This window comes from Alligator mississippiensis, chromosome 5 (assembly GCF_030867095.1).
Source record: "Alligator mississippiensis isolate rAllMis1 chromosome 5, rAllMis1, whole genome shotgun sequence".
NCBI classification, from domain to species: Eukaryota; Metazoa; Chordata; order Crocodylia; family Alligatoridae; genus Alligator; species Alligator mississippiensis.
In genome coordinates, this window is record NC_081828.1 from 150,392,211 (window position 1) to 150,416,299 (window position 24,089).

The following is a 24,089-nucleotide window of genomic DNA, read 5'->3' on the forward strand; positions in this document are numbered from 1 at the left end:
GGGGAAGGCGCGGAGCGGGGCGGGGCTTGGACAGAAAGACCCGGATGGTAAATAACAACTTTGCTCCTTGCCAGCCCCTCCCTCTTCCCCCGCCGGGGTTTGTCGCTGGGTGACGTCACGGCTGCCGGATCACGTGAGCCTGTCGACCAGTGTGAAGGCGCGGCGGAGAATTTTGAATTCCGAGAGAGCAGCCAACTGTCGCGAGGTGTCAGCTCGCGCCCCGCCGAGCGTCCGGAGCCCGGTGAGTGGGGGGGGGAGGCGCTGCTCACGGGCCAGGCCTTGCGCGCGGCTCGAGCCCGAGGAGCAACCCGTGAAAGCCCCGCGTGTGGCTATTCTGCTGTCAAGGTCCGTTCTCCCTGAAGCGTTGTGGGGCTTCTTTAAAGAGTACGTCCTACTTCGTTTCGCAGCGGCTCATGCTTGAAATCTCTGCCTGCCCCGCCCTGCCATTTAACTACTTCTTTGTTTCTCTAGCTAGGCCATGGCTGGGAAAGAAAGCTTGAAAAAGTCCTTCAAGGACAGCCTGGAGGACATAAAGGAGAGAATGAAAGAGAAAAGAAATCAGAAGTGGATGAAGCTGGGGAAAGCAAACCCGATCCTGTCCGCAAAGCACAAAGGAGCAAGTAAAGATGTTGGAATGTTTCGTTTCCAAGCGTGGCCGTCGGCTTGGTTGATGTCCTGCCTAAACCTCCTTTGTTTTCTTGCAGCCAGCAGTTCTGCGCAGCTCAAAAGCATCCAAGAGAATAATCGAGCATTGGCTCTGGCGTTGCAAGAGGAAAAAACCAAACTGAAAGAAGCACAAGAAGTCATTCTGCAATTAAAGAAAGAATATCAGTATCTGAAGCTTCAACTGTTTGACTTGGAAAGAAAGATGAGGTTGCAGCAAGCAAAAGAACCTGCCGAGGTAGCCTGTTGCTGTAATACCTTTTTTATTTTAATAGAAAATAGGTTGAACCTTGGAAAGCTCCTTTGCTTTAGGAAGGGGTGTAGGCTGTAGCCATGTTGGTCTAAGGACATAGGCAGACAAGGTTCATTGGGTGAATCATATCTCTTATTAGACCAACTCGTAGCTGGAAAAATTCTTCTTAGCAAGCTTTTGGGTATAGATACCCTCCATCAGGCTGAGGAAGCATCTGCACTTGGTGTGTGCTCTTCCTGGATGGAAGGAATTTACTCATATTCTTATCTCTATGCACCTTGAGTAATCCTACTGAAAGGAAAAGTTAAGCACATGCCTAAGGTTTTTTTGCATGACTGGATCACTAATAATATACATCCTAGATCAGGGATCAGCACCATTTTTGGGCAGAGTGCTAAAACCACCTGCAACCTCAACTTGTAAGATGTTGGCATACTGGAGTGGATGGTGGGGGAGTCACAAGGGGCTGAATCTTTGTGGCAGTGCAGCCCTGCCCCCTTCCCTGCCGTGTACCCAGAGGTGTACGCGCCAAGCAAAATGCCTTTTGGGTGTCACAATCTGGCACCCATGCTGGGGGTTGCCCACCCTTGCCCTAAGTTTTCATTTCTGATCTTCTAGAGGTGCTGATTAACTTTTGGACTCAGGTTGCTTATTTTTAAAAGTGCTTAACTTGGGTCATACCCGGCCAGGTCTGCTACTATTATGACAGTAGACAGTACTACCTGCAGCTGTCAGTGCCAAGAGGTGGGCATGGAGGAGCAACCTAGAGAGGGGTACTAGTCCTTACCCTGGTGGAGGATAGAATAGATAGAACAGTATATACATTCTAATAAACAGATAAGACCCCTTTTACTATTGCAGAAACTAGATAGTGTTTTGTTTTTTTTTGGTTTGTTTTTTTTTTTAATATAATTATTAGTATGAGTCAAGGGTCAGCAACACTTTTGGCCAGTGTCAAAAACACCCCAACCTTCACCCATGCCTCGACTTGGCGGGACAGATGGTAGAGGACCCAGGAGTGACCGGCTTCTCATTACTGGTAGCAGCTGCAGACATGCCTTCAGGCAGATGGCAGGGGAGGAGCTGGGGTTGTGCTGGTCCAGGCCACTTCCTGGCCATGCACCCCAAAGCGTGCGTGCAGCTGCCAAACAGCCGGTGCTGGGGCTCTGGACCCCAGTGCAGCTGTTTGCGGCCTGCCTGCTGCTGCTACCCAGAGCCCAGGTGAGCTGTGGCAGGCAGCTGGGAGACTGCAAACAGCTGCACCGGGCCCTCTAGCCCTGACCGGGCACTGTGGCCATGACAGTTGCACATATGCCTCCACTCAAGGCTGGGAAGGGGCCTGAGACTATGCAGCCACTACACAGCCTGGCTGGGGCTCTGGAGCCCAGTGCAGCTGTTTGAAACCTCCCAGCTGCCTGCCACAGTTGGCCTGGGCTCTGTGCAGCAGGGCTTGCAGCCTCCTGACCCATCTGCTTCAAGCAGCACTACCTCTATAGCCAGTGGCAGTTGCCCAGAGCCCTGACCAACTGTGCCATACTAAACAAAATTGCCAGGGGTTGCTGACCCCTGGTATAGGTAATTAATTTAGCAAACATTTTCCTTGGAGCCATACTTACACAAACAGTATATACCGGAATCAGTCAAACTTGAATTAAAATAAATTATTCAGTTGACTAAGAAATGCTTAAATTAAATCATATTTTATTTTCATAGAAATATAACACCCAGAGTTGAATTATACCAAGTATGCATGGATTCAGTTAAAATAGTCATGTTTTTCAAAAACAGATGGCCAAAATTGGGTTCCTAAAACTATTTAGGGTTCTGTATAAAAAGCTGATTTCATTTATTTATTTTAAGTGGAATTGTTCATAGCTAATTTACTAAATCTTGAGATATCTTGTTAGGTATATGTCTTCCTTCTGGCCACATTTTGTTTCGCCATCCTGTTTTATCATCATTTAATTAACTTTCAGTCATTGAGATAGTGTTAAATATTAATTTGAATCAAATATTAAAAGCCATTGTGTTTTATTACCTTATTTTTATGATAGTTATATCTTCATCCTCATTTACTGAGTCTCTTCCTTTTCAGTTTCATATTTTGGTCGCATATATTTATTAGTCCTTTTACTCACTTTTGCACAGTAGTAGTGTAGTAGATGGGGGGAGAAGTATGATTTTTATTTTTCATGTTTTAAGATTTCTAAGAAGAAAATCCAAAACATTTTCATTGAATTTGTTTTCATGAAAAATTTGGCATAAGACCCTTTTATTTTTTTTTAATTTGACATTACTCTCTTTAGACCATTTCTCTCTAACTGTAGGGAAAAAAAGAAATTTTGGTGTAACTTTGCTATAATTTAATATAAAGGATACACTTAAAAATTTAATCCTAATAGAGGGACTATTATGTAGTTTGCCAAATGTAATAAAACTGTTTGTTCTTTTTCTCTCATTAGACTAAACTGTCAGCTTTGAGCAAGATTATTTCTGAAGTTACTCAGAAACTCTTGGACACAGCTGACCTTCTTCGTCCAGCACAGGATTTGTGTTTCACGGCTCTAGTAAGTCCATTCTGTGTATTTTTCCTCACATTTAAATATGTTGTTGTGGATTGTGAGGGGCTTTTTTCCTTAGGATTTTTTTCAAAAGTGATCTAAGAGCAGAAGTCCCACTGACTTTCAATAGAACTTCTGCTCCTAAGCAACTTAAGCACTTCTAAAAATCCCACTCTTTCTAAACTCAAACTGGATGTTTGATACTGTTCAGAAAATTAAGCTGGAGAGCTTTTTGCCTAAGTATATCAGTGTGATACATCAAACAAAATGACTTAGTACTATAGATCTGAAATCCTCCTGTCAGGGAGGGAAAATGAGATGCTGGCAGTACAGTAAATAAGGCAATGCAATTACTTAGGGTTATTAGAGGCATACCTTAGTCCAGAATCTCTAAATTTTTTACATGTTAGTAAACTATAGAGGCTACTTTTTTGTAAAATTTTAGGGGACAGAAAACTGACAATATTTAGCTGTGAAGATGTCACATCTCTCTCTCTCCACTCTGTCATTTATAAAAATAATTTCTAAAGGGACATGCTTGTTTTAGAGTCTGTCTGTGCCATATTTGGCTCAGATTTGTTACTTTTTCTGCCAGCTTTTAGATAACAGTAAAGGTCCTACAACAAGTCATAAATTTTTCTTTTAACTGCTGGGTTACTAAAACCTGATTTGAGATTTAATTCTTTTTTGCTTAAAAACATACATGTCTAAGCTTATGACTTTTTGTGAAGCCTTACCAAAGGGGATTTGAAAAGAATGGCACTATACTACTATATTTATAACCAAAAGGCAAATTCTATTGTGAGAGCACCTCAACATAACTTTTTTCAAAATTGACTTTAGGTTGTGTCAGTATCTGCTACAGCCTTCTAAAATTGTATATTCTCTTTTATTTCTTTTTTTAAGAATTCCTGTAGAAAAGTAGGTGCTCATGTTAACGTTTTACTCATTTAAAAAAGGGGACAAATGACTACCATTAAACTGACTACCAACAAGTAGCTAACTTCTTGTGTATGGATCCCCATTGGTGGAAGCAATAGGAGTATTAATAATCCCTGTTATTCGCAAGCTCATAACAACTAATATTGCTGTCATTCGTCTCACCACTGAAGGTGGTGGGTCCAGATCTGGCCTGTGAGGAGCCACCCTACTATCTAAATGCAGTTTGGGGGGCCAAGGGATTTGATGCCTCTGGTTCTCTGATTTAAAGGTAGTATGATTCTCTTTACTGGTAGTATGATATACATTCCTACTTCATACAGCAAGATCTATTTTGCCCGCAGAACAAGAGAATGTGTTCTTCGGCACATGAAGATAACTCCAGTATTTTAAGACAAGAAGATTCTCTGTAAGTATTTTTATGTGTTTATATTAATCTTGGAAAAGTTTGCTGTAGTATATGAAATATTCTGATTTAACATCCTTTCAGGCTGTCTTAATAATAGTGAAGGATGAGCCATGCTGACTGATAAAGTGTACATTTGTGTTGCCATTACTGCTTATTTTGAGGAAAGATCTTGATTGCTGAAGTCTTGTTTGTATGTTTGGCCAATAAAAAACTGTGACTGCATTTCTGGTGTATGGCATTTGCTTAGTGATTGATGGGGCAATCCCTAAGCAAAACTCTTCCCTAATAAACTGAAGTGTCTGCACCTTCTTCAAAAATCAGGTTAAGGATTACTACTCTTGAAGTATCTGGAAGAGTTGTTCTGTTCAGTGCAACAGAGAGAACTGTTGAAGAGTGAAGATTATTGCTTCCACAGTATATTCAATATCATTTGGCTTGGGGAGGGTTGGACAGCCCTGTTTTAGAAGGTGATGGTCAAACTCTCTCATATGCAATAAATTAGTGGTTGAATTCCTGGAATTTTGGTAGAGGCATTTTCCAAGGATTAAAAAAAATGCTAATGTTAGCTTTATTATTTTTTTTTTTTTTTTTTTTAATATTATGCAATGCTAAAAAGTTTGAATGCCTATACAGACATGAATGTTGGAGGTGAGAATCTAGTGGCAGAAAAAAAAAAAGGCTTTCAAGTGAAACAACATACAGAAGTTTAATATTAAAATTAAACCAAACATGCCTTGGCATCGTTCTCATATGAGATTTTAAGTGCTTTAACTAGAATTTGTAAAGGATTAATACAAAAGGAAGTAAAGGAAGGAAATTGCTGTAATAAAGAGATAAAAATTAATTGTCCTAAGACATACAATTAACTTTCAAATCTTGTTCCTAGGAGACTTCCACAACGTGTTCTTGTTGCAGATACTAGCACAGAATGTGACATGTTTGGAAATGGAACAGAGAATGATACTGATACAAATAATGCATATTTTGTACCATATTTGTCGCAGGCCCTTACAAAAATGGCTACAGACACAGGTAACCAAATCTAAGTATGAACTACATGTGTGTGCATTTTCCTTCCCATTTGAAGCTAGAGTAATATGTAATAACCTTTTTTTTTTTTTTTTTTTTTATAATGTAGTTAAAGCTTTTAAGCAAACCATCCCTTTCATTTTCTTTCTGGATTTTGGCTTTCCTTTTTTGGCTTTTATTTTGTAAAATGCTGACTTTTTAAAAGAGGAAAGGCTGTTAAATTAGCATGCTATTCAGTCCACATTTGTAGTACATTGGCAGCTTTTAAAATAATGAATTTTTAGGTTGTTTGATCAGCACTTAAACTTCCTGAAGGACAGTAGGACTATAGCAAATATCCAAGAGGCTTTTATTTTTAATCTTGTGGGAGAGGCCTTCTGTATTGGTTTCCCTTGCTTTATGCTGTACATGCATTCCTAGAAAATGGTGCATGACTCGAATTTGCATAAAGGGAACCCACTTTAAAATGTAACAAATAGGGATACATTCCAAGATGTCAACTGTATTGACCCCTGCACCGCTCCTGGGGCAGCTGCAGAAGCACGGGCACCAGCTGCCCTGAGCAGCGGCCGCAGGCACTGCTGCCAGGTGGCTTCGTGGCTCCCAGTTCCCAGGGTGCTGCACTGACAGGACTACTGGGCCGTGCTGTGGAGGAGCCGAGTGGGGCTGTCCCTGGGCCGGGGGCTTCACAGCAGTGCCACCGTCATGCCGCCCCTCACGTATGGTGTTGGCACGGGGATAGGGGGAGCCCCCAGCACTCCTGGACGAGCTGCTTGGGTTCCAATTGTCCCACCACCTAGCCTGGGCCCCACTTCCTCCCTCATTGCGGGGGCCTTGATCTATTTTCCCCCCCCCCACCCAAGTCCCTTCACTCCCTCCCCCACAGACTTACCTGCTTGGGGAAGTGGGGGGGTGTGCACCCACAATGCACCTCAGAGCAGCTGACTGCCGGAGGAGGACCCCAGCTGCCAGGGCTATGGGGCCAGGGACCCAGGTCCACAACTCCCTGCCCCTGGAAGGTGGCAGTGGCTGCTGCAGCCGAGCAGAGCCTGGCTCTGCACACCGCCCCCCCCCCACAGCTGTGGGCTCAGGTGGGGCCCACTCCCCTCCACTGCACACACTCCCAGCAGGTTGGGGGACCCGTGCCCTCCAGATCTGTGTGTGGGGCAGGCTCGAGCTCCCGCCCTGCTGCCCTCCCCTGGGGCCTCCAGCCCAGCGGGTATGATTTGGCGCTGCAGGGCAGAGTGGGGCCATGCAGGAAAGTTGCTTGCAGCTGTAAGCTCCACACTGCCCTGCGCTGTTGTCCCTGCTGCAGCCATGTGCACAGGGGACACATTGCCAGGGCAGCGCAGAGGTCACAATTGCAGCTGCAACCAGCCTTCCTGTGCAGCCCCACTGCCCTGCAGCTCTGGGTTGTACCCCCTGGAAATACAGGATTACAAAGTTAGTGCATTTTTAAAGAAATTTGTATGTCCAGTATTTATGCTTCTGGAGAGTATGTAGCTGGAGGGATGCTCTAAAATAAAACTATAATGAAACATTTGTGCAGAAAAAGAAAATAAATTAAGAATAAATCTAGCCAATGAAAACATTTGTAAACGCTACCAGAGAGATCGTGAGGCGGGGAAAGGATGGACTAGAACAGTGTTTCTCAACCTTTTAAGTAGCAAGTACCCCCTAACTTCTAAAGATTTTAACAAGTACCCCAAAACTCAATTTTCCAGGGGATTTTATATTTGCAGGCTAATGTGTGCCATATGTTAGAAGAAGGACTGTGTATATAATGCTGTGATATGACAGATGTCTGATCTGGTGTGGGTAGGGTTGCTACCTTTTACACCAGGGGTGCACAACTCAAGTATGTACCTGGGCTAGAGGTGATGTTGGCCAAAGCTAGGAGGGCTAAACCCAGTGCCGCGCAAAGCATTGCATGCCAAATTATTACTGGGCAATTTAAAGTGTCACGCAGTGGCACACCAAATTTTTGCCATAGTTTTTAGAGGAAAAGAGGGCAAGAGAGAGAGTGTTGGGGTACCCACATACCCCCTGCCTGTCTCTCTTGTACCCCCAGGGGTACATGTACCACAGGTTGAGAAACTATGGACTAGAAGGCAGTATGTCATATAGAAATTACTTTGTATATCTGCTGGTCAATTTAGAAAGAATAACCTTATTTAGGTACAGGTTAATGTTTGTTGTTGGCGCACAATTTTTTTTTCTGTAACATGATTGTAAAATATAAAACATTCAGACCTGAACTAAAAAAAAAATGGCATTAACTAATGCCAAAGCCTTCAGGCAGGGCAAAATATATTTTGTCTTCTAAGCACATGAATTAAACTAGAGTTTTATACCTTGAAAAAACTGGGTCCTAGCTTCGCTTGGAATTCCTTTCTGAAGACTTTGTTATAAGGGTTGTTTTTGTAGTTGCTTTTATGCTGCGAGTCAATTGACTTCAGAAAATTCTAAGATTCAGAAACTTAAGCATATGGGCAAACTGCCAATAAATTAAATAACTCCAAGTCAAAAATTCAGTTTGTATATTTATTTTTTTTCTTAAATCTTAAGGACAAACATCTGATTTTCATCTGAGTAAACTGGAAAAGTCTAAGCTGGACAATGTTCCTTCCACAAAAGACAATATGGAAGTTGGTAATATGTTACCAAAAAATGTGTCCACCAGGCATCGCTATTCAAAGTTGAAAACTCAGAATGACCGCTGCATCTATAATGTTGACCATTCAGAAATGCCTGACTTGACTAGAGAATTTTATAAGCAAGATGAAACTGGACTTCAGGGAAGTCTAGAAGAAGGTAATATAGAAACTATAGAACCAAATCCTTCTCAACTAAATAAAAACAAGATAAACTTGCAGACAGTGGTGGATCAGGCAAATAAATTAACTGACATGAACTGCTCAGTTGTAGAACCGAAATGTAAACAAACTCAGCTTAAAAGCAGAAAAGACTGTCGAACAAGGAAAGAGAGAGGAAAATTGGAAGGAACTAAAAATCAAAATTCCAGAACAAAATCAAAAAAGAAGCAAAACCAGGGTGAACAAAATTCTTCAAAAGAAAAGCTGGATTCATCTGCTAACTCAAGAGATGCTTATGATTTTCTTTTGGAGGAGAGTGTCCATATCACACCTTTCCTTCAAAATAAGGTAAATAATAGGAACAATGATGTGAAGGACAGAAAGGATCTATCTGAAGATGAAATAGACAGCAGTGAGTTAAATGACTCGGATGTGGATTCAAAAGATAGCCCTTTTGTGCCTTATCAAAGTAAGTCAAAATACAAGAAGAATTTGGAAGACAGTAATGATACAATACCAATCCCAACAAGAGCACAATCTAAGAGACTCCTAGTTTTGAATCGACAGAAATATTCCTCTGAAGAGACTGAGAGTATTAGAAATAACAAAAAATCTATTGGTAAGTAAACTGTTCAGAGAGCATTTTGTAAGTTATTGAAATATGCAAGGTGCATTTTGGTAAATGTTCATATTCCTCCTTTAGGATAAATTGCAGTTTTAATGTGTACTTTTTTCTGTTTAAAAAAAATCCCTTAAAATACAGCACTTCTATGATACCATTAAATTCTTCACAAATTTAATATATTTAAAGAGAGTTCAGGTATGAGGCAAATCAGGAAACCAAAAAAGCATAAATTAAAAAATAAGTGTCTTAAATTGCACTGTGGTGTTGTACAGGGGTGCTCACCCCCCGACCCACAGGCCAGACCTGGTCCACAGCACCATGTTATCCAGCCCACAGGGCTCCCCACGAGTTTGGAAACTTGACAGTGGGGAAGGGGTGGCACTACTCCCCTACTGCCACATTTTCAGACCCAATGTGAGCGTCAGACCTATGAGAAGCACCAGCCCTTTGCATTGGATTAGGTGACCAATCCCAGCAGGCACAGATATGAGGGGGCACTGCCAGGCTCTCGGGATCCAATCCTAAATATGTGGGTGCAGGAGGGGATGATGCCAAGTTCCTGAAGAAGTGGGGCCAGGTTCCTGGCATCCAATTCCCAGCTGTAGAGGGTGGGACTAGGGCCCAATCCCACCAACCCCAGGCCAAAAAGGTTGAGCACTCCTAGTGCTTCTTGAGGAAACTTCTTTGTGTTCCAGATCAAGACCTTAAACAGCCTAAAGAAAATCACTCATCTAAAAATACCATTATAGAAAGACTGTAATCTGTTACAATAGGTCAGTAGCTTTGCTGTAGTTAAAGTTGTGAAATGCTGGATATTTCAAAACAGCTCTTCTAGCTACTCTAAAACCCAAATGTTTAACTTGGATTTTTTTTTTTTTTGCTTAATTGGGATGGAAGAAAGGGTTAGTGACCCAAACTTAGTATCATTAGAGCAAGGGATTTTCTACAGCTTCCTTAAACGTCAGCATTTCAGGAAAATCTCTTGGGATGCATCTAAGCTCTGCACAGAACTTATTTGCATGGACGCAGTGCTGCACTAATGCAGCAGCACTACTTCTAGTTTGGAAAAAGGCACAGCATGTCTTGTACCACAGCACTGCTTTGCAGTGCCAGCATCTCAGCATGGTACTACCTTGTACAAAATACATTCAATCATCTCCTTACGGTTTCCCTGCCCCCCACGAACTGGTTGATGACTAGAAGTTCCTGCATTATAAAGTTGGGGATCCTGGTGGGCTGACTTTACAACCCCTACCCAGCACTGGCTATCCTGCCTACCATGCCCCTTAAGAGGAGCCTGACAGTGAGGCTGGGCTTGCCACTTTTTCTCTGACCCCCAGGTAGTTTTTTAGAGGCTGCTATTTAATATGTTGTTTTTTATACCTTGCTCCTCTTCTGGATGTTAGGCTTGTGCAGTTTGGCAGAGCTCCCACTTCAGATGTTTTCATTATTACCCCTCAGGAGATTGCCTCTGTGGGTCCTGTTTCCCCTGGGTGGGACAGTTGCTGTCATCAGGGGATAGACACATAGTCAAGTCTGGATGCCCAGATTTAGACCACTAAGGCAAAAAAGTAACAGAATGCCCCCAAAATTCTAGTATATATACAGCCTTTTGTCATGCAAACCTAGATGCTTAGACAAAATAGCAGAATGCCACCTCTAGTGAGGACTAAGTGAAAGCAATGTTTTGGAATGAATGGTTCAGGCAGGGAAGAAAATGTGGTATTGTTCAGCAAATCGGGGATAATTTGTATGGTACAGTCTTAGTGTTCAACTTTAGGCCACATGGAGGTAGTTGCTGATTGCTACATGTGATCTAAACTAGAGAGTTTTTTTATATCAAGGAAGAGGTGGTCTACTACATGAGCTGTCTTCCAAGGGTGTTCTACTAGAGCAGGGGTGGGCAATTATTTTGGGCAGAGGGCCGCTTACTGAGTTTTGGCAAGCTATTGAAGGCCGCATGACAGGCAGCCAGGGGCAGATAAATATTCATTTTCTAAATTTTTTTTTTTTTTTTAGGGGCCCCGCAGGCTGGATAGAATGGCCTGGCGGACTACATTATGCTCGCTCCTGTGCTAGAGACTCTCAAATAGCAGAATGGTAGTTTGTATGCGGTTAGCGTGTTGGGGAGAACTCAGAAGAGGGCAAAGTTAAGATTGTTGCAGGTATATCTGATACACCTTGATTCCCATAGTTCCTGGTTTTCGGGGGTTTTGAGTGTAGCTGAACTCAATATTCCAGAAGGGGACAAAACACTGAACAGCCTCAATTTGTTAAGGTTTGCATTTGTAGTTAATTTCTCCTCTTTTGCAAATCTTTTTATAAAGGTCTTTAAAATAAGTTTCCTTCTTGTAAAAGTGACTAGGGAATCAACATTGATCTAACTCAAGGGTGGGCAATTATTTGGGCACGTGGGCAACTTAAGGAGTTTTACTGAGCTGTTACAAGCTGGGTCAGCACCCTGTCCCGTACAACAGGTCACCAAAACTCCCTGTGTGGAATGGGGCCATGGGGTGGCAGGCAAGGCCAGGACCACAGGGCAGGGCGGTGACGGCACGGCGCTATGGCAGAGCCATGATCCACTGCCCGCACCGCCCTGCAACAGGGGTCCTTGTAGGGAGTGGATTGGGACTCTGCCCCAGCCCTGCACTGTCACTGCACCAAAATCCCGGATCTGGCCCTAGGGCACAGCTCCCTCGCCATCTGGCTGAGCACCCTGCCCACGAGGCTTCCAGCCAGTCTCAATAAAGATCTTGGGATTGCAGGGTGGTGACAGCATGGGACCAAGGTAGAGCTGCTGCCTGCGGAACTGGGGCTCTTGTTACCACCCTGCAATCCTGGGGTCTTCATGGAGACCAGCCGGGAGCTGCATGGGCAGGGCACATGGCCAAGTGGACGCAGAATTGAGTTTGGAGCCGAGATCTTGGGGTGGTGACAACACAGGGCCAGGACAGAGCTGCAATCTGCTCTTTGCACACTCCTGCCTGTGGAACCAGTGCCTCTTGCAGTGACCTGTGGGCAGTGAATTGTAGCTTGGCCCTGGCCCCACATTGTCACTGCCACAAGATCCCGGAGTCTCCTCAGCTCCACCCACCTGCCTGCGGCTCCATCCCAGCCACCTGGCCACATCCTTCCTGTATGGATCTCAATCCTGGCAGTGGGTGCGGAACAGATGGGCTAGAGTGCTGCTGTTCCAGCCCCACTGTGCACCCAGGGGGGCCACGTGCCCCCCGCAGATGACAGTTTGGGCTGCCTCCCGCACCTAGGCTAGGCGGGACCAATGGACACACAAGCCAGGCAAAATCCCTCAGCGGGACAGATTTGGCCTGCAGGCCATATTTTGAGACTATAACTTGAGAAATGGTCTGAGATAAATCAGATGAAATTCATCTAGGACAATTGGGACAGAATAATTTCTTGCACAAATATAGAATGGGGAAGGATTGGCTAGGCTGCGGTGCTGCAGAGAAGGACCAGGGGGTTACAATGTGTTCTTGTAAAATACATATATTCAACAGCATACTGGGTTGTATTAATAGCAATGACATTCGCAAATCAAAGGAATTTTTTCTTCTGTTCTCTTTGGCACTGATGAGGTCTCACCAGGAATAGTTTGTCTGGCTTTGGACTCCACACTTCAAAAAAAAAAAAAAAAAAAATGTGGGTTGATTAGAAGGAGTTCAGGGGAGAGCAATAAAAATTATTAGAGACTTGGGAAACATGACTTATGAAGAAATGCAGAAAAAACCAGGGTTATTTTAGTCTGAAGAAGATGCAACTGAGGGAGGGATTTGTTAAGTCTTCAAATACCTGAAGGGCGATTACGGAGAGGATGGAGATTAGGTTTTGTCCATGGCTGGAAGGGACAGGACTGGGAGCAATGACCTCAAACTGCAGCAAGGGAAATTTTAGGGTGGAGATTAGGGGAAACTTTCTTGGTCAAACATTAGAACAGGTTTCCTAGAGAAGTACGGAATCTCCGTCCTTGGAAACTTTCAAGAGCAGGTTGGGCAGACACTTGGCTAGGATGGTTTAGTCCAGGGTTGATGCTGCCTTGAACAGGGCCTAGATTAGCTGACCTCCATGAGGTCTCTCTCATCCCTGATTTCCTGTGATCCCAAACAGATTTAATAGTTTGCACATCATTTAAGACTGAATACCTTGTTACTTAAAGAGGTAAGTCCCCCATCTGTGTGTGCCCAGCTTAGCATATCATTAAAGCTTGTTACTTTGTTATTCAGAGCATTGTCAGAAGTTAATGATCAAACCACTTACCATTTTGTCCATGCAGCAGGGTCTCTTCCCAGGCTGTTATAACTGCTTCAACAACCAATATGGGGGGGGAAAAAACATTCAGTTATGTGTCTTTCAGGAGTAAGTAACAAGTCCCCAGTCATGTTAGGCAATTTCCTGGCTATCAAATAAGCCCATTACAGTTTAGATTGCACATAAAAAAATGTGTTCTCATTTTGTATGTAAGACATGTAGCAGATCATATATGGCTTTCTTGTGAAAGCAAAAAAATATATATTATCAAATGGACTATATAAAACAGAACTGAGAGTTGGTAATTTGCAGGTGTGTTTTATTTTCCCCTTTCCCTGGTGCTAGAAAACACGAATAGATAGGAAAGCAGGGGTCAGACAGGGCAGCCAGTGCAGGGACTGAACCAGGGATTAAAAGGCCATTAGCTACACCTGGCCGTAGGAGAGAGGGGCAGAAGGGCCAAGCATGTGACCAAAAGGAGGTTGAGCTGGTGGATTTAAGCCAGTCTGAGCAGGCTGGGGAGCAGTCCCAACTTGCAACAGGGAGAGAGAGGAGCCTGAGACGAGTTGCAGCAGGGAAACACAGGCCCTTGCAAGCTGCCCAAGAGAGCTGCAGGTGATGAAAGGTAGGGCCTGCGAGCAACACTACCCCTGGGGAAACTATTTATGAAGCAGTTGACTCGTGTTTTTTTTCCATTCCATTTTGGACTTGTAATTGGAGGACTAGATTATAGCTGTAGGGAGGAGGCTACAAGGAGGGGGTGCCTGAGTGCACTTCCCTGCAATAGGTACCAGAAGTTGGCCCCACACCAGATGGGTGGAAAGTAGCAAAGTGGATCCCTGGGAGAGGGGGGCTGCTTTCAAGGCAAAGCTGATCCCTGAAGACTGAAGTCTCAAATAGAAGGCCAAGGTGGAGGGTACGATCAGAGACAAAGGAGCCGCAGCTGTGACAGCCAAAACCCCAAAAAGTGCTCAGAATCCTATATGAGCACCCCCTGAAAGGGGAAGTACCAGAGAGAGAGCAAAGGCCCAGGATGGGGCTAACCTGATTGGCTGGAACACAGGTTTTCTCCTTTAAGGAGAAAAAGGCAGGAAACCATAGGTTTTTCTTTGCAGGCTGGCTGAGTTCTGGCTGCAAGGGGCTGGGAGGAGCGGGGGACAGGCAATGTCGCATGCATGCACATGCACGTGGCAGCCAAGCAGTTCAGTGGAAAGCTCCCTCCAGGTATGTCTAGGAGGGAATTACAGGCGATGCATTGAGGGGGGTGGAGGGCACAAGTAATGCAGGGGGAAGGGGCATGTGGCCCCCCCAGATTTCTGTACCCACAGTGGGGTGCAGGGCTGCAGCTGGGCTGGACCAGCTCCAGGCAGGACTTACCTTTGCAGCCCAGCAGTCAGGACCCAGCACTACCAAGGTGAGGTACCCCCAGCCCACCCAGCAGCAGTAGAGGGCACAGTTCCACACTGCTGCACCTCACATTGGTGGCCATGGCAATGAAGTGCTCCCTCCCACTCTGGGTCCCGCCTACTGGGCTGTGGAGGTACCCACCCACATCTCCTGTGCTCACACTAGGGACTGACCCACATCTCCTGTGTTCACACCCATCCTCCTGCCCCCATTCCCCACACATGCTGGGGGTGTTGGGGACTGTGGGTCGGGACTGAGGGGCACTGGCAAGGCCAGGAGTGAGGGGCACCAGTAGGAGTGTGGGGACTGTTGCTTGGGAGTGAGGAGCAGGGGCAGGGTGCTAGCACATCAGAGCTGTTCAGTGCCACAAAACAGTGGGTGGCACAGCCACAACAGGAGCCACATCCTGGTGAATGAAGGGGGCAGGGGAGCTCTGATTTTCCATGATAAAAAAAAAAATCAAAATTAAATGCCAAAATATACAAGTATTTAGAATTTATTTTATTATAATGATGCACTGTTAGGCTTCCAAATAGCTTTAAAACTAAATATATCAATAAAACTTTGTGTTCAGCTGATACCTGTACATATATCTATAGATATATATTAGTAGTGTTTTATTTTAACTGAGGAAAAACGTGGATTTCTAATCACAGGGTCTGATTTTGTTGTTGTTGTTTTGGTTTTGTTTGTTTTGTTTTGTTTTGTTTTGTTTTTAAGCAGAGAAAACCAGGATCCCTGCTGATTGGGACCCACCAGGTCATGCCCAGCCCCAGAGACCCCTTTCCCCCTGCAGCCAAAGGAGCAACATCAAAGTTGTGGCAGGCAAGACGCCTGGAGGTGAGGTGACACCAGGTACGGACCTACAAGCTGGGTGGACCACAAGGGGGATCAGGTGCCAAGGTAGCTACCCCTTCCTTCCCTTGGCTATCACATGCTAAGCAAAACAGCAAATATCCCAGTGGCTAATGATTCCACAACTAGGAAGATCAGCCATGAGTCTAACACTAGTGAAAGCAGATCAAGTAAAATCACATTCACCTCCACATAATATGAATAAAGAGATGAGAATTCCTCTTCTAGACAAGTATTGTAGTATTGCAAAGGGTAATTTTTTATTATTTTCTATTATCATAGCACTTTAAGAACCCAGTCAAGGATCAGGATTCCATTTTGTTTGGGTGCTGTACCAACATAAAATCGAATATCTAGAGTACAGTCATTTTTGGAAAGTATTGTTAACATCCACCCTGACTTCAGGAAAAAAAATTATGCTTTAAGATCTGATTCAACAGAATATTGCTGATTTCAAATAACTTCTAAAAATACTGGTGTTAATTTTTAGTAAGTTTTGAGATATTGGGGAGCTTCTAGAAGACTGGAAGCAAGCAAATATGCTACATTTTAAAAAGAATGAATTGGATGGCTTTACAGTAAAGGTTGATGTAAGCTTGATTAGCCTGACATCAATCCTGAGGGAAGTCGTAGTAGGGATAATATGGGATTTATTCATAAGTTAATACTAATGAACATTGTGACAAGACTTATTTTTTATAAAACTTATGTTTTATGGGCGTATACATTTACTGCATAACAGTATCTATTGTAAGAGATTTAAGATTTACATAAGATATTTGACTTAATTCTTCTTGACATTCTGAATAATGTGAGCCCTACATAAGATGCCCATATTTAGAGAATTAAAAGGGGCTAACTGTTAAATCTCAAAATAGTTCTAAGTGGGGGATTTTATCTTTGGAATGTCTAATAGATCCCTTGGGGATCAGTTATTGGCTCAAAGCTCAACAGTGATTAGTAAGAGAAACATTGCTGGTAAAATTTTGCAGATGATGCAAATTGATTAAGTGGTAAATGCTGATAAGGACAGATTGATTATACAGCTGATCCAGATTCCTTGGCAGATTGAACTTGTGAACCTGTTTTAATATACTTAATGCAGTTCTCAAATTAACTGGGTCTCTGACCCCCTTGGGGCCTCCTCAGAGCTCAGTTCTCTAGCTGTCACCTTTTGTCAGTGCAGAATTTTACGAGCTGCCCTCTAGAGTGGGAGAAGGGGGTGGGGATTTTAAACTGTAGACTCCTGCAGTTCACTGTGACCTTACTGACAGATTTCACTTCATTTTAGCACTTGCAGCTCTTCTCACTTAATTATTCAGTGACCATCCAGCTCATAAAGCAGTACTTCTCAAGAAGGCTGTCTGTTCTTAATAAAATGTTTTAAAACAGAATAAGGTTATACCCACATTTAGCTAACAGGATGTATCCTTTTCCTGGAGGCCTCAGCAGTTCGGAAGCATTGCAGGTTCTCTACAGGGCCTCTATCTCTGTTATAACCTTCTATCTTTTTTTCAAAAGCAGCATAAGGGACCATAGCCCAGGTCAGAGCTATTAGTTTTGTACAGTTTCAACCTACACTTTCTGCCAGAGGGATAAAATTTGGAACAGTTTGCTACTTGCATTGTTTTGGGAATTTGCATTAATTACCGTGTTGGCTTTAACTCCTGCAGAAAGCTTGCTTCTACGTTATTGTATTTCTGGCTCACTAGGGCAGGAGCAAACTCAAAAAAGAGACCTGTAACAAATGCAACAGTATTCTTTGAATATTTCATAGCATTAGTCACAGCATCCAAAAGCAAACTCACCTGTCTAAGGACAAAAGGCTGTGGGTCATACTTAGGATGGGGGTTATAACCTAGAACAGGGGTGGGCAAAATGTGGCCCAGGGGCTGCATGCAGCCCACCAGGCTATTCTGTCCAACCCGCAGGGACCCTAAAAAATTTAGAAAATTAATATTTTTCTGCCCCTGGCTGCCTATCACACGGCCCTCAATGGCTTGCCAAAACCCAGTAAGCGGCCCTCCGCCCAAAATAATTGCCCACCTCTGACCTAGAATGACACTGCAAAGCATGCAAGGATTGTATGTGATAGACAATGGAACATGAGCTTTCAGTACAAGATGGTAGGTAAAAGAAGACTAATGTGATCTTTAGATGTACAGACACTGGAATATCAAGTTGAAGTGAGGGAGTATTGCTTCTGCATTGGTGTTGAAGCCATTACTGGGTTGCTGTGTCTATGCTTCCGATGATGATTAAATGAGTAAAGAGCTACAAAAAAGACTAGGAGCCCGGGGAATGTCTTATGGTGAGACTTAAGTCTATTAGTCTTAGAGCAGCGGTTCCCAATCTGTGGTATGGGTACCACCAGTGGTACACAGACAACCTGACAGTGGTACACATTAACAGATTTATTATAATTACTTTATATGATAAAAAATTGCTGGTGGTACTTAAGGTGGTATCGTTTTTAATTGGTGGTGCACAATGTGTCAGAGTTCAGGAACTGCTGTACTGGAGAACATTATGAGTAAACTAAATGCCTACTGCCTACTATTAGCTAAGTAGCTTTTTTTAATCTAGTGCAGAAAAACATGAGATTAAATGGTTGGAAGATGAGGTTAGACAAATTGAAACTAAAAATAAAGGGCAAATTTTTAAAGTAACTTTTAAAACATTTTACATGTAGGAAAAGAGCAGATTCTATATCATTTAAGGGTCTTCTAAATAAAGTCTAGCTAGATTTCTAAAAATGATGTCTAGCAGAAGTTGTGGGCTTTCTGCAGAAATTACTGGCTGAAATAAGGTTAAACAAATTAAATCATAATGTGTGGTAGTTTTTATTTTGTTTTGTGTTCTAAACCAAGTACTAGAGCTCATATCAGTATTGAGGACCAGAGATCTTTCTCTTGATGGAGAAACCTTTCAATCCTCAGTTTAGGAAGTATTACATGCAAGTGAATTTAAATGAATAATAGTGGTAGAACAATGCAATACTAATGATAAATATCCATTACATTTTTCAGCTGTGGTACCTGCTCGGTCATCTGAGGATGCTCACCTTTCTCTCTCTGATGTTACCAACATCTCTTCATTTCATGACAAAAAAAATAGCATGTCTCAGCCAGTCCTTAATATTGAAGAAAGAACAGGAGCTCCCAACTGCAAACGCAGATGTACTGTCAGTGTGAACTATAAGGAACCAAGTATTTCTGGGTTAGTATATTTGCTGTTATATAAGCTGTTGAGAGGGCTCATTTACAGGTTGGGCTTGTTAGTGGACTTGGATTTTGTGGGGAAAACATTTTAAATAATTTGGAGGTTTGGGATTTGCAAATTTTGTATTACTAATAAGAACTGCAAAATCTGACTTCCAAGCTGTGAACTACACTAACGTTTTTGCATCTAACACTTTTCAAAATTATAATTTTGCTAAATTATTTTGACAGGAAACTCAGAAGAGGAGATCCATTTACAGACGCTTGTTTTCTGAATTCACCTATTTTCAAGCAGAAAAAATCTGACGGAAAAAGTTCTACTAAAAAAAAATCTCTGTCCAAATACAACGAGGTGTTTGTTGGTTGTCACTGAGAAATCCTTGGACACCTTGCTGTTGAATTTTGAGAGCAAAAGTCTGAGGAATAAATTTGCTATATAAACTTGATGCTTGTAAAAGCACCTTTTGCTCTTATATGGTCTTGAAATGTCTCCTTCAAACTCTGAGAGGGAAATATAAATGTGTGCTTCTACAGAAAAGTACATTCCTCTAGCATATTCTTTAATTTTAGGTTGTACAGGAATTTCAGTATGGGTCAAAAGGATACATTTTTATCCCTAAGATCATGTTGGGGTTTTTTTAATCTAAGTAGTAACCAACATTGTGTGTTTGGTTAGATGAGCAGCTGCGTGTGAATTAGGACTTTCGAATACTAGATTTGTCAGTCCCTGCTTGCCATAACACCTTAATTGATATAAATGATGATAAAAATGACTTGATCAAACATTTATTAAGTGTTGACTGTAGATATTTCTTTTCTATTACTTAAACTGCTGTAATTTTAATGTTGAAGTTTATAATAAACATCTTGGATGTTGCAAAGTGTCATAAAGAAATTTTACTTTTATTGAAATTAGCCAGTTTTTGAAAAATGGCAAAAATTTCAGAACTGTAAAGAATGTGTATTTTACGTGGAAGCTTTTTTTTTCTGTGATTTCCAAATGGTGCACTGTAAATAGCATTTACAAAAGATAATGCCAGGAGACGATGCAAATCTTTACATTCCAAGCCAAAATGCTGATTTACTTGTATACCAAGCCCCCCAAAATTAGCTTTCCAAAATTGGGGTGCCTGTTTTAGCAGAAGCTTACTTTCTGTCCAAACAGAAACACCCCACTTTGTTTCCTACCCTATACAATGTTTAAAAGCAACTGCTGGGCACTTAGTATTCAGGCAGCTGTCTGAATGACTTAATGGCTTATTGCTATTCACATCAGGTGTTAATGAGTTCTCTCCTTTTTAGTGGTCTTGATATTCCACTAATCAAGCTAACCTTTTTCCAGTGACTTTTTCTTTTTTTGCTGCTTGCTAGCTGTTTCCAGTGTCTCATTTTGCAGTGCTACAGACCTATTTTTAGCTGTTTTCAAATTTGTAGAACCCCCCTTGGGGTGACAAGTGGACATAACTGAATGTATCAAATGATAATCTGTCTAGCAGTTGTCTTCATAACCCATAGCTATGGTGGTATGGACATTGCAACTGTCCCAGGCTCATGTACTCAATCAGGTGCCAGTGTTTTAAACTTTGATTTTGTTGTTTTGGTGGAATAAGGAGTTTGATGAGATCTTGTTCTGAACATTTACTCAGAAGAATTCCATTTGAATTGATTATGCCTACCCATTCCTTTCCAAACGTTTCTTTTTGTAGTTCAGAGTCCATCAGTCTGCCACCTCCCCCCTCTCCCCCCCCCCCAAACTCTTTAGTGCTGAAATCACAAAATACTTATCTTCTTTGGGAACAGATGGGATGACAGGACTTGGTCAAGTTTAGACCAGAACCCTTTTATCACCTGCATCAAGGGTTAGGTCACATGCACTGATGACTATTTCGTGTGGTCTCTTATTCTGTTGAACATACAGGGTCAGATGCTTATTGAGGCCAACTGGATGTTCTGGCATTTGAGTAACTATCCTGGTCTTGGTAGCAAAACCAACACTCTGGACATGGGTTTTTTTGGCCTTTTTTTTTTTTTTCCAGAAAAAGAGGCATAGCCACCACCATGGTCCATGAAACTGCCCCCTGTCCTGCACATCTGATCTTATTAAGCGCGGTAATATCAAATCATGCAAATTGTCAGATCACAGAGTGATCCATCCCACTAGACAAAAGTTTTTCTAGTCAAGTAAAATGAACATGCTCGGGGCATCTTTTTTCTAGCCTCCTCCCCATAGCAGGTGAACAGAGCCTATCCTAAATAGGCCTGCTCAGTCATGATTATAGCTGCTGAATTGCACACTTTTCCCAATTCCAAGTACAAGATGACCATCATACAACCTATGTAGGTCCGCTTCTGGTAATCACCTAGCATCTGCCTCTTGCCACTCACCTATGGCCATAGGACTAGCTCTTGAAGGAAGACACACCTGTGACTCATCTTTTAACATAGGGATGCCACTGTAGATCAGCAATTGCATAATATTTTGCAGAAAGGAAATCTTAATCTGATGGCAAGGAAAGCCTAGATGACCAAAGGTTTCTGTTCTGCAGCAGTCTTCACCCACCTTTGTAGCCATCCTGAAGTATTCTTTTCTCAACCTCTGGATCAGTAGTCTAAATTAGGTTGGATCAGTATTAGTCAGGAACCTTGCTCTTGACCTTGCCACCATGGGTATCAGAACTACAAAACTCCAAACAACATTGTTGTTGAGGTAATTGGTAGCATACAAGTCTTTCCACCAGGTCAAGGTTGCAATCCTTGCAAGGTATGTGTGAAAGCCAGGATGTAATATACTACAGCTTATGCAAGCTGAATTGAATTGTTGAAGTCCCATTTTTGGCAGAATCCAGTTCTGCTTCATACCTGTTGGAAGAACCTAAAAGAAGTATCCCATTTAAAGGAAATAATATTAAGAACTTCTGGTGTAATGGCAGTGTAGAAAACTTGTGCAAGATGCTCTCCCCTTCCTGCATTTTTTAAGTTAAAGGCAGCCTTTTTTATATTGTTTTCTATAAGGGGAAAATAACTTTCATATCTAAGGGACAATTTTCCTTACCTGCTACTTTCACTTCCATTGCTAAGAATGATACTTGTCAGCCTGCTACTTAGGATACTTCCTTTGCCCAGCCCTACCACTGTACTTGGGTACCAGAGGAGTGAATCTAAACTTAAGTGACCAAAAGTGTTCAGAGTGAACTAGGAACTATTTCAAGTCTGTATAATATTTCAAAGGTATCTTTGTGATTTACAGTATTTCTGCATCTTGACAGCTGCCTTTTTGTAATGACCCAAATTTCATATATAAGATTTTAGCGCTAATTTCCAGTTATAATACATTGCCAAGTGAGCTTTATAAACTAGTATTTACACATCCAAGAATACCTTAATAAAAATGTATTCTAGCTTAGACTAGAATGAGGGACTTGCATACAAAATTAAAAGCCTTTCTTCTACGAAGCCTTGCCTGGGCAGATATAGCTAACAGTACGTATATAAAAACTCTAAGCACAGATTTAAAAAAAACACAGTATGTTAACTTTTCATGCAGATTTCCCAGGTCAAGGTGTCAAATTCACCTTGTGCCCTGGGACCAGAGCTGGATCTCGGTTACATGCAGACAGGGCATGAGGAAGCAGCAGCAGCTCCAGTTATGAGTTGGAGCATGTGGCAATGGCATCAGCAACACCAGCTCCATCCTGGGACATGCAGTAGAGGCTCCAGCCCTGGCCACATGCCCTATGATAGAGCTGGATCTGTTGCTTCCATATATTCTGGTGTTGCTTCAGTTCAGGCTCCACCACAGGTGGTATGGCTGCTGCAGGGCAACAGGCAAAGTAGCTGGAGGGTGACTGGAGCTGTATCAGCCCTCGCACTCCTGCCAATGAGCACCATGTACCCTGGGGTCCCTAGATAGTGCAACAGGTCGTGTCCCTGGCCACAGCCTGCTGGTAGTCCAGTGGGGCAGATTCAGCCTGTGGGCTTTGTTTTGGTACCCTTGTCCTTGGTAAATGTCAAAGCCCTTCTTGGAAGAAACTTAAGCAGATATTACTTTTGTGGTATTTTCTGAATGTTGGATTACATTTTGTAAATATCCACTGCTGTAGAAGCCCAGTTCTAAACAGATCTAGTATTAGGCTTTTCCATAGTATGGTGGGAATAAAGTAAAACTCCTGAAGGCAAGGGAAGTGGAATTTACTTACAATAAATATACCTTAATTACAACCAGATTTGAAGGGGATGTACTATAATTGTATTAGTAACTAAGCATCCAGGTTTTGGTTGCCCTGCCTATCAAAACCAATTAACATCAGTGTATAAGGGGCATCTCAGAGGACTGAGTAGCTTTCTGTTAAGTAAGAGGGGCAAAAGTCTTTACATTCTTGTTTTCCCACATTTACCATAGTAAACCCAGAAATTTGTCCAAAGCCTTTTCTTCCTGCACTCTGGCTAATATGCCAACAAGAGACCGAGAGCAACCAGCAAGGCATACTCCCAGACCAAATGTCAAGTGGGACAAGACAAGTTAGTTCTTACTCGAAGTATGATAGATGTTTTTCTCAAATTTCATTGTTCCTTTCAAGAGAATTAACATCCAAAATTGTACCAAACTGAATAGAAGTGCATAGTTAACAGCATACAGTACAAACAGCAGTGGGTTATCAGAGGCAAGAAATGGGAACCATAGAAATGCACACATCTGAAGGAGAAATATAATCCAAACTTGCTCAGCTCTACTGAACAACTAAATCTAAAAGATTTATTCAAAGACACTGCACTAGTGTTTCACCTTAACTAGCATGAAGCAATAACTGTATTTTCTTTTCAGGTTACTGAAGCAACATGTAGAAGCACCCATTTCTGCAGACCATTAAAACTCCCAAAGAATTCTTTGAGTGCTGAGTATCAGCCTACAGACCAAACTTTAAAGCAGGCACTTAAAATGCAACTGGTAGATAAATGAGTCTCTGTTCAAAATATGAAATTATAAGCTGTTTCAGATCATATTTTTAAATGCAAAAACTAAGGAAATCCTTTTGGAGCCATTGAAA

General features: G+C 42.4%; 1 protein-coding gene across 7 annotated transcripts; it reads left to right on the forward strand.

The window, feature by feature from the left end:
• The first annotated feature begins 55 nt into the window (after positions 1-55).
• On the forward strand, positions 56-19,925 carry SGO1 (shugoshin 1). 7 transcript variants are annotated; one of them, XM_019498089.2, is made up of 10 exons: positions 56-241; positions 472-620; positions 705-901; positions 3,379-3,483; positions 4,761-4,825; positions 5,712-5,857; positions 8,423-9,289; positions 15,689-15,871; positions 18,853-19,042; positions 19,276-19,925. In XM_019498089.2, exons 2-10 carry the CDS (start codon positions 479-481, stop codon positions 19,415-19,417), a joined length of 2,037 nt encoding a protein of 678 aa, XP_019353634.2. In that variant the 5' UTR covers positions 56-241; positions 472-478; the 3' UTR covers positions 19,418-19,925. The 7 variants fall into 7 exon arrangements, with proteins under 7 accessions (XP_019353634.2, XP_059584851.1, XP_059584849.1 ...); XM_059728868.1 differs by having other exon boundaries at positions 15,689-15,808; XM_059728866.1 differs by having other exon boundaries at positions 15,692-15,871.
• The last annotated feature ends 4,164 nt before the right edge of the window (positions 19,926-24,089 follow it).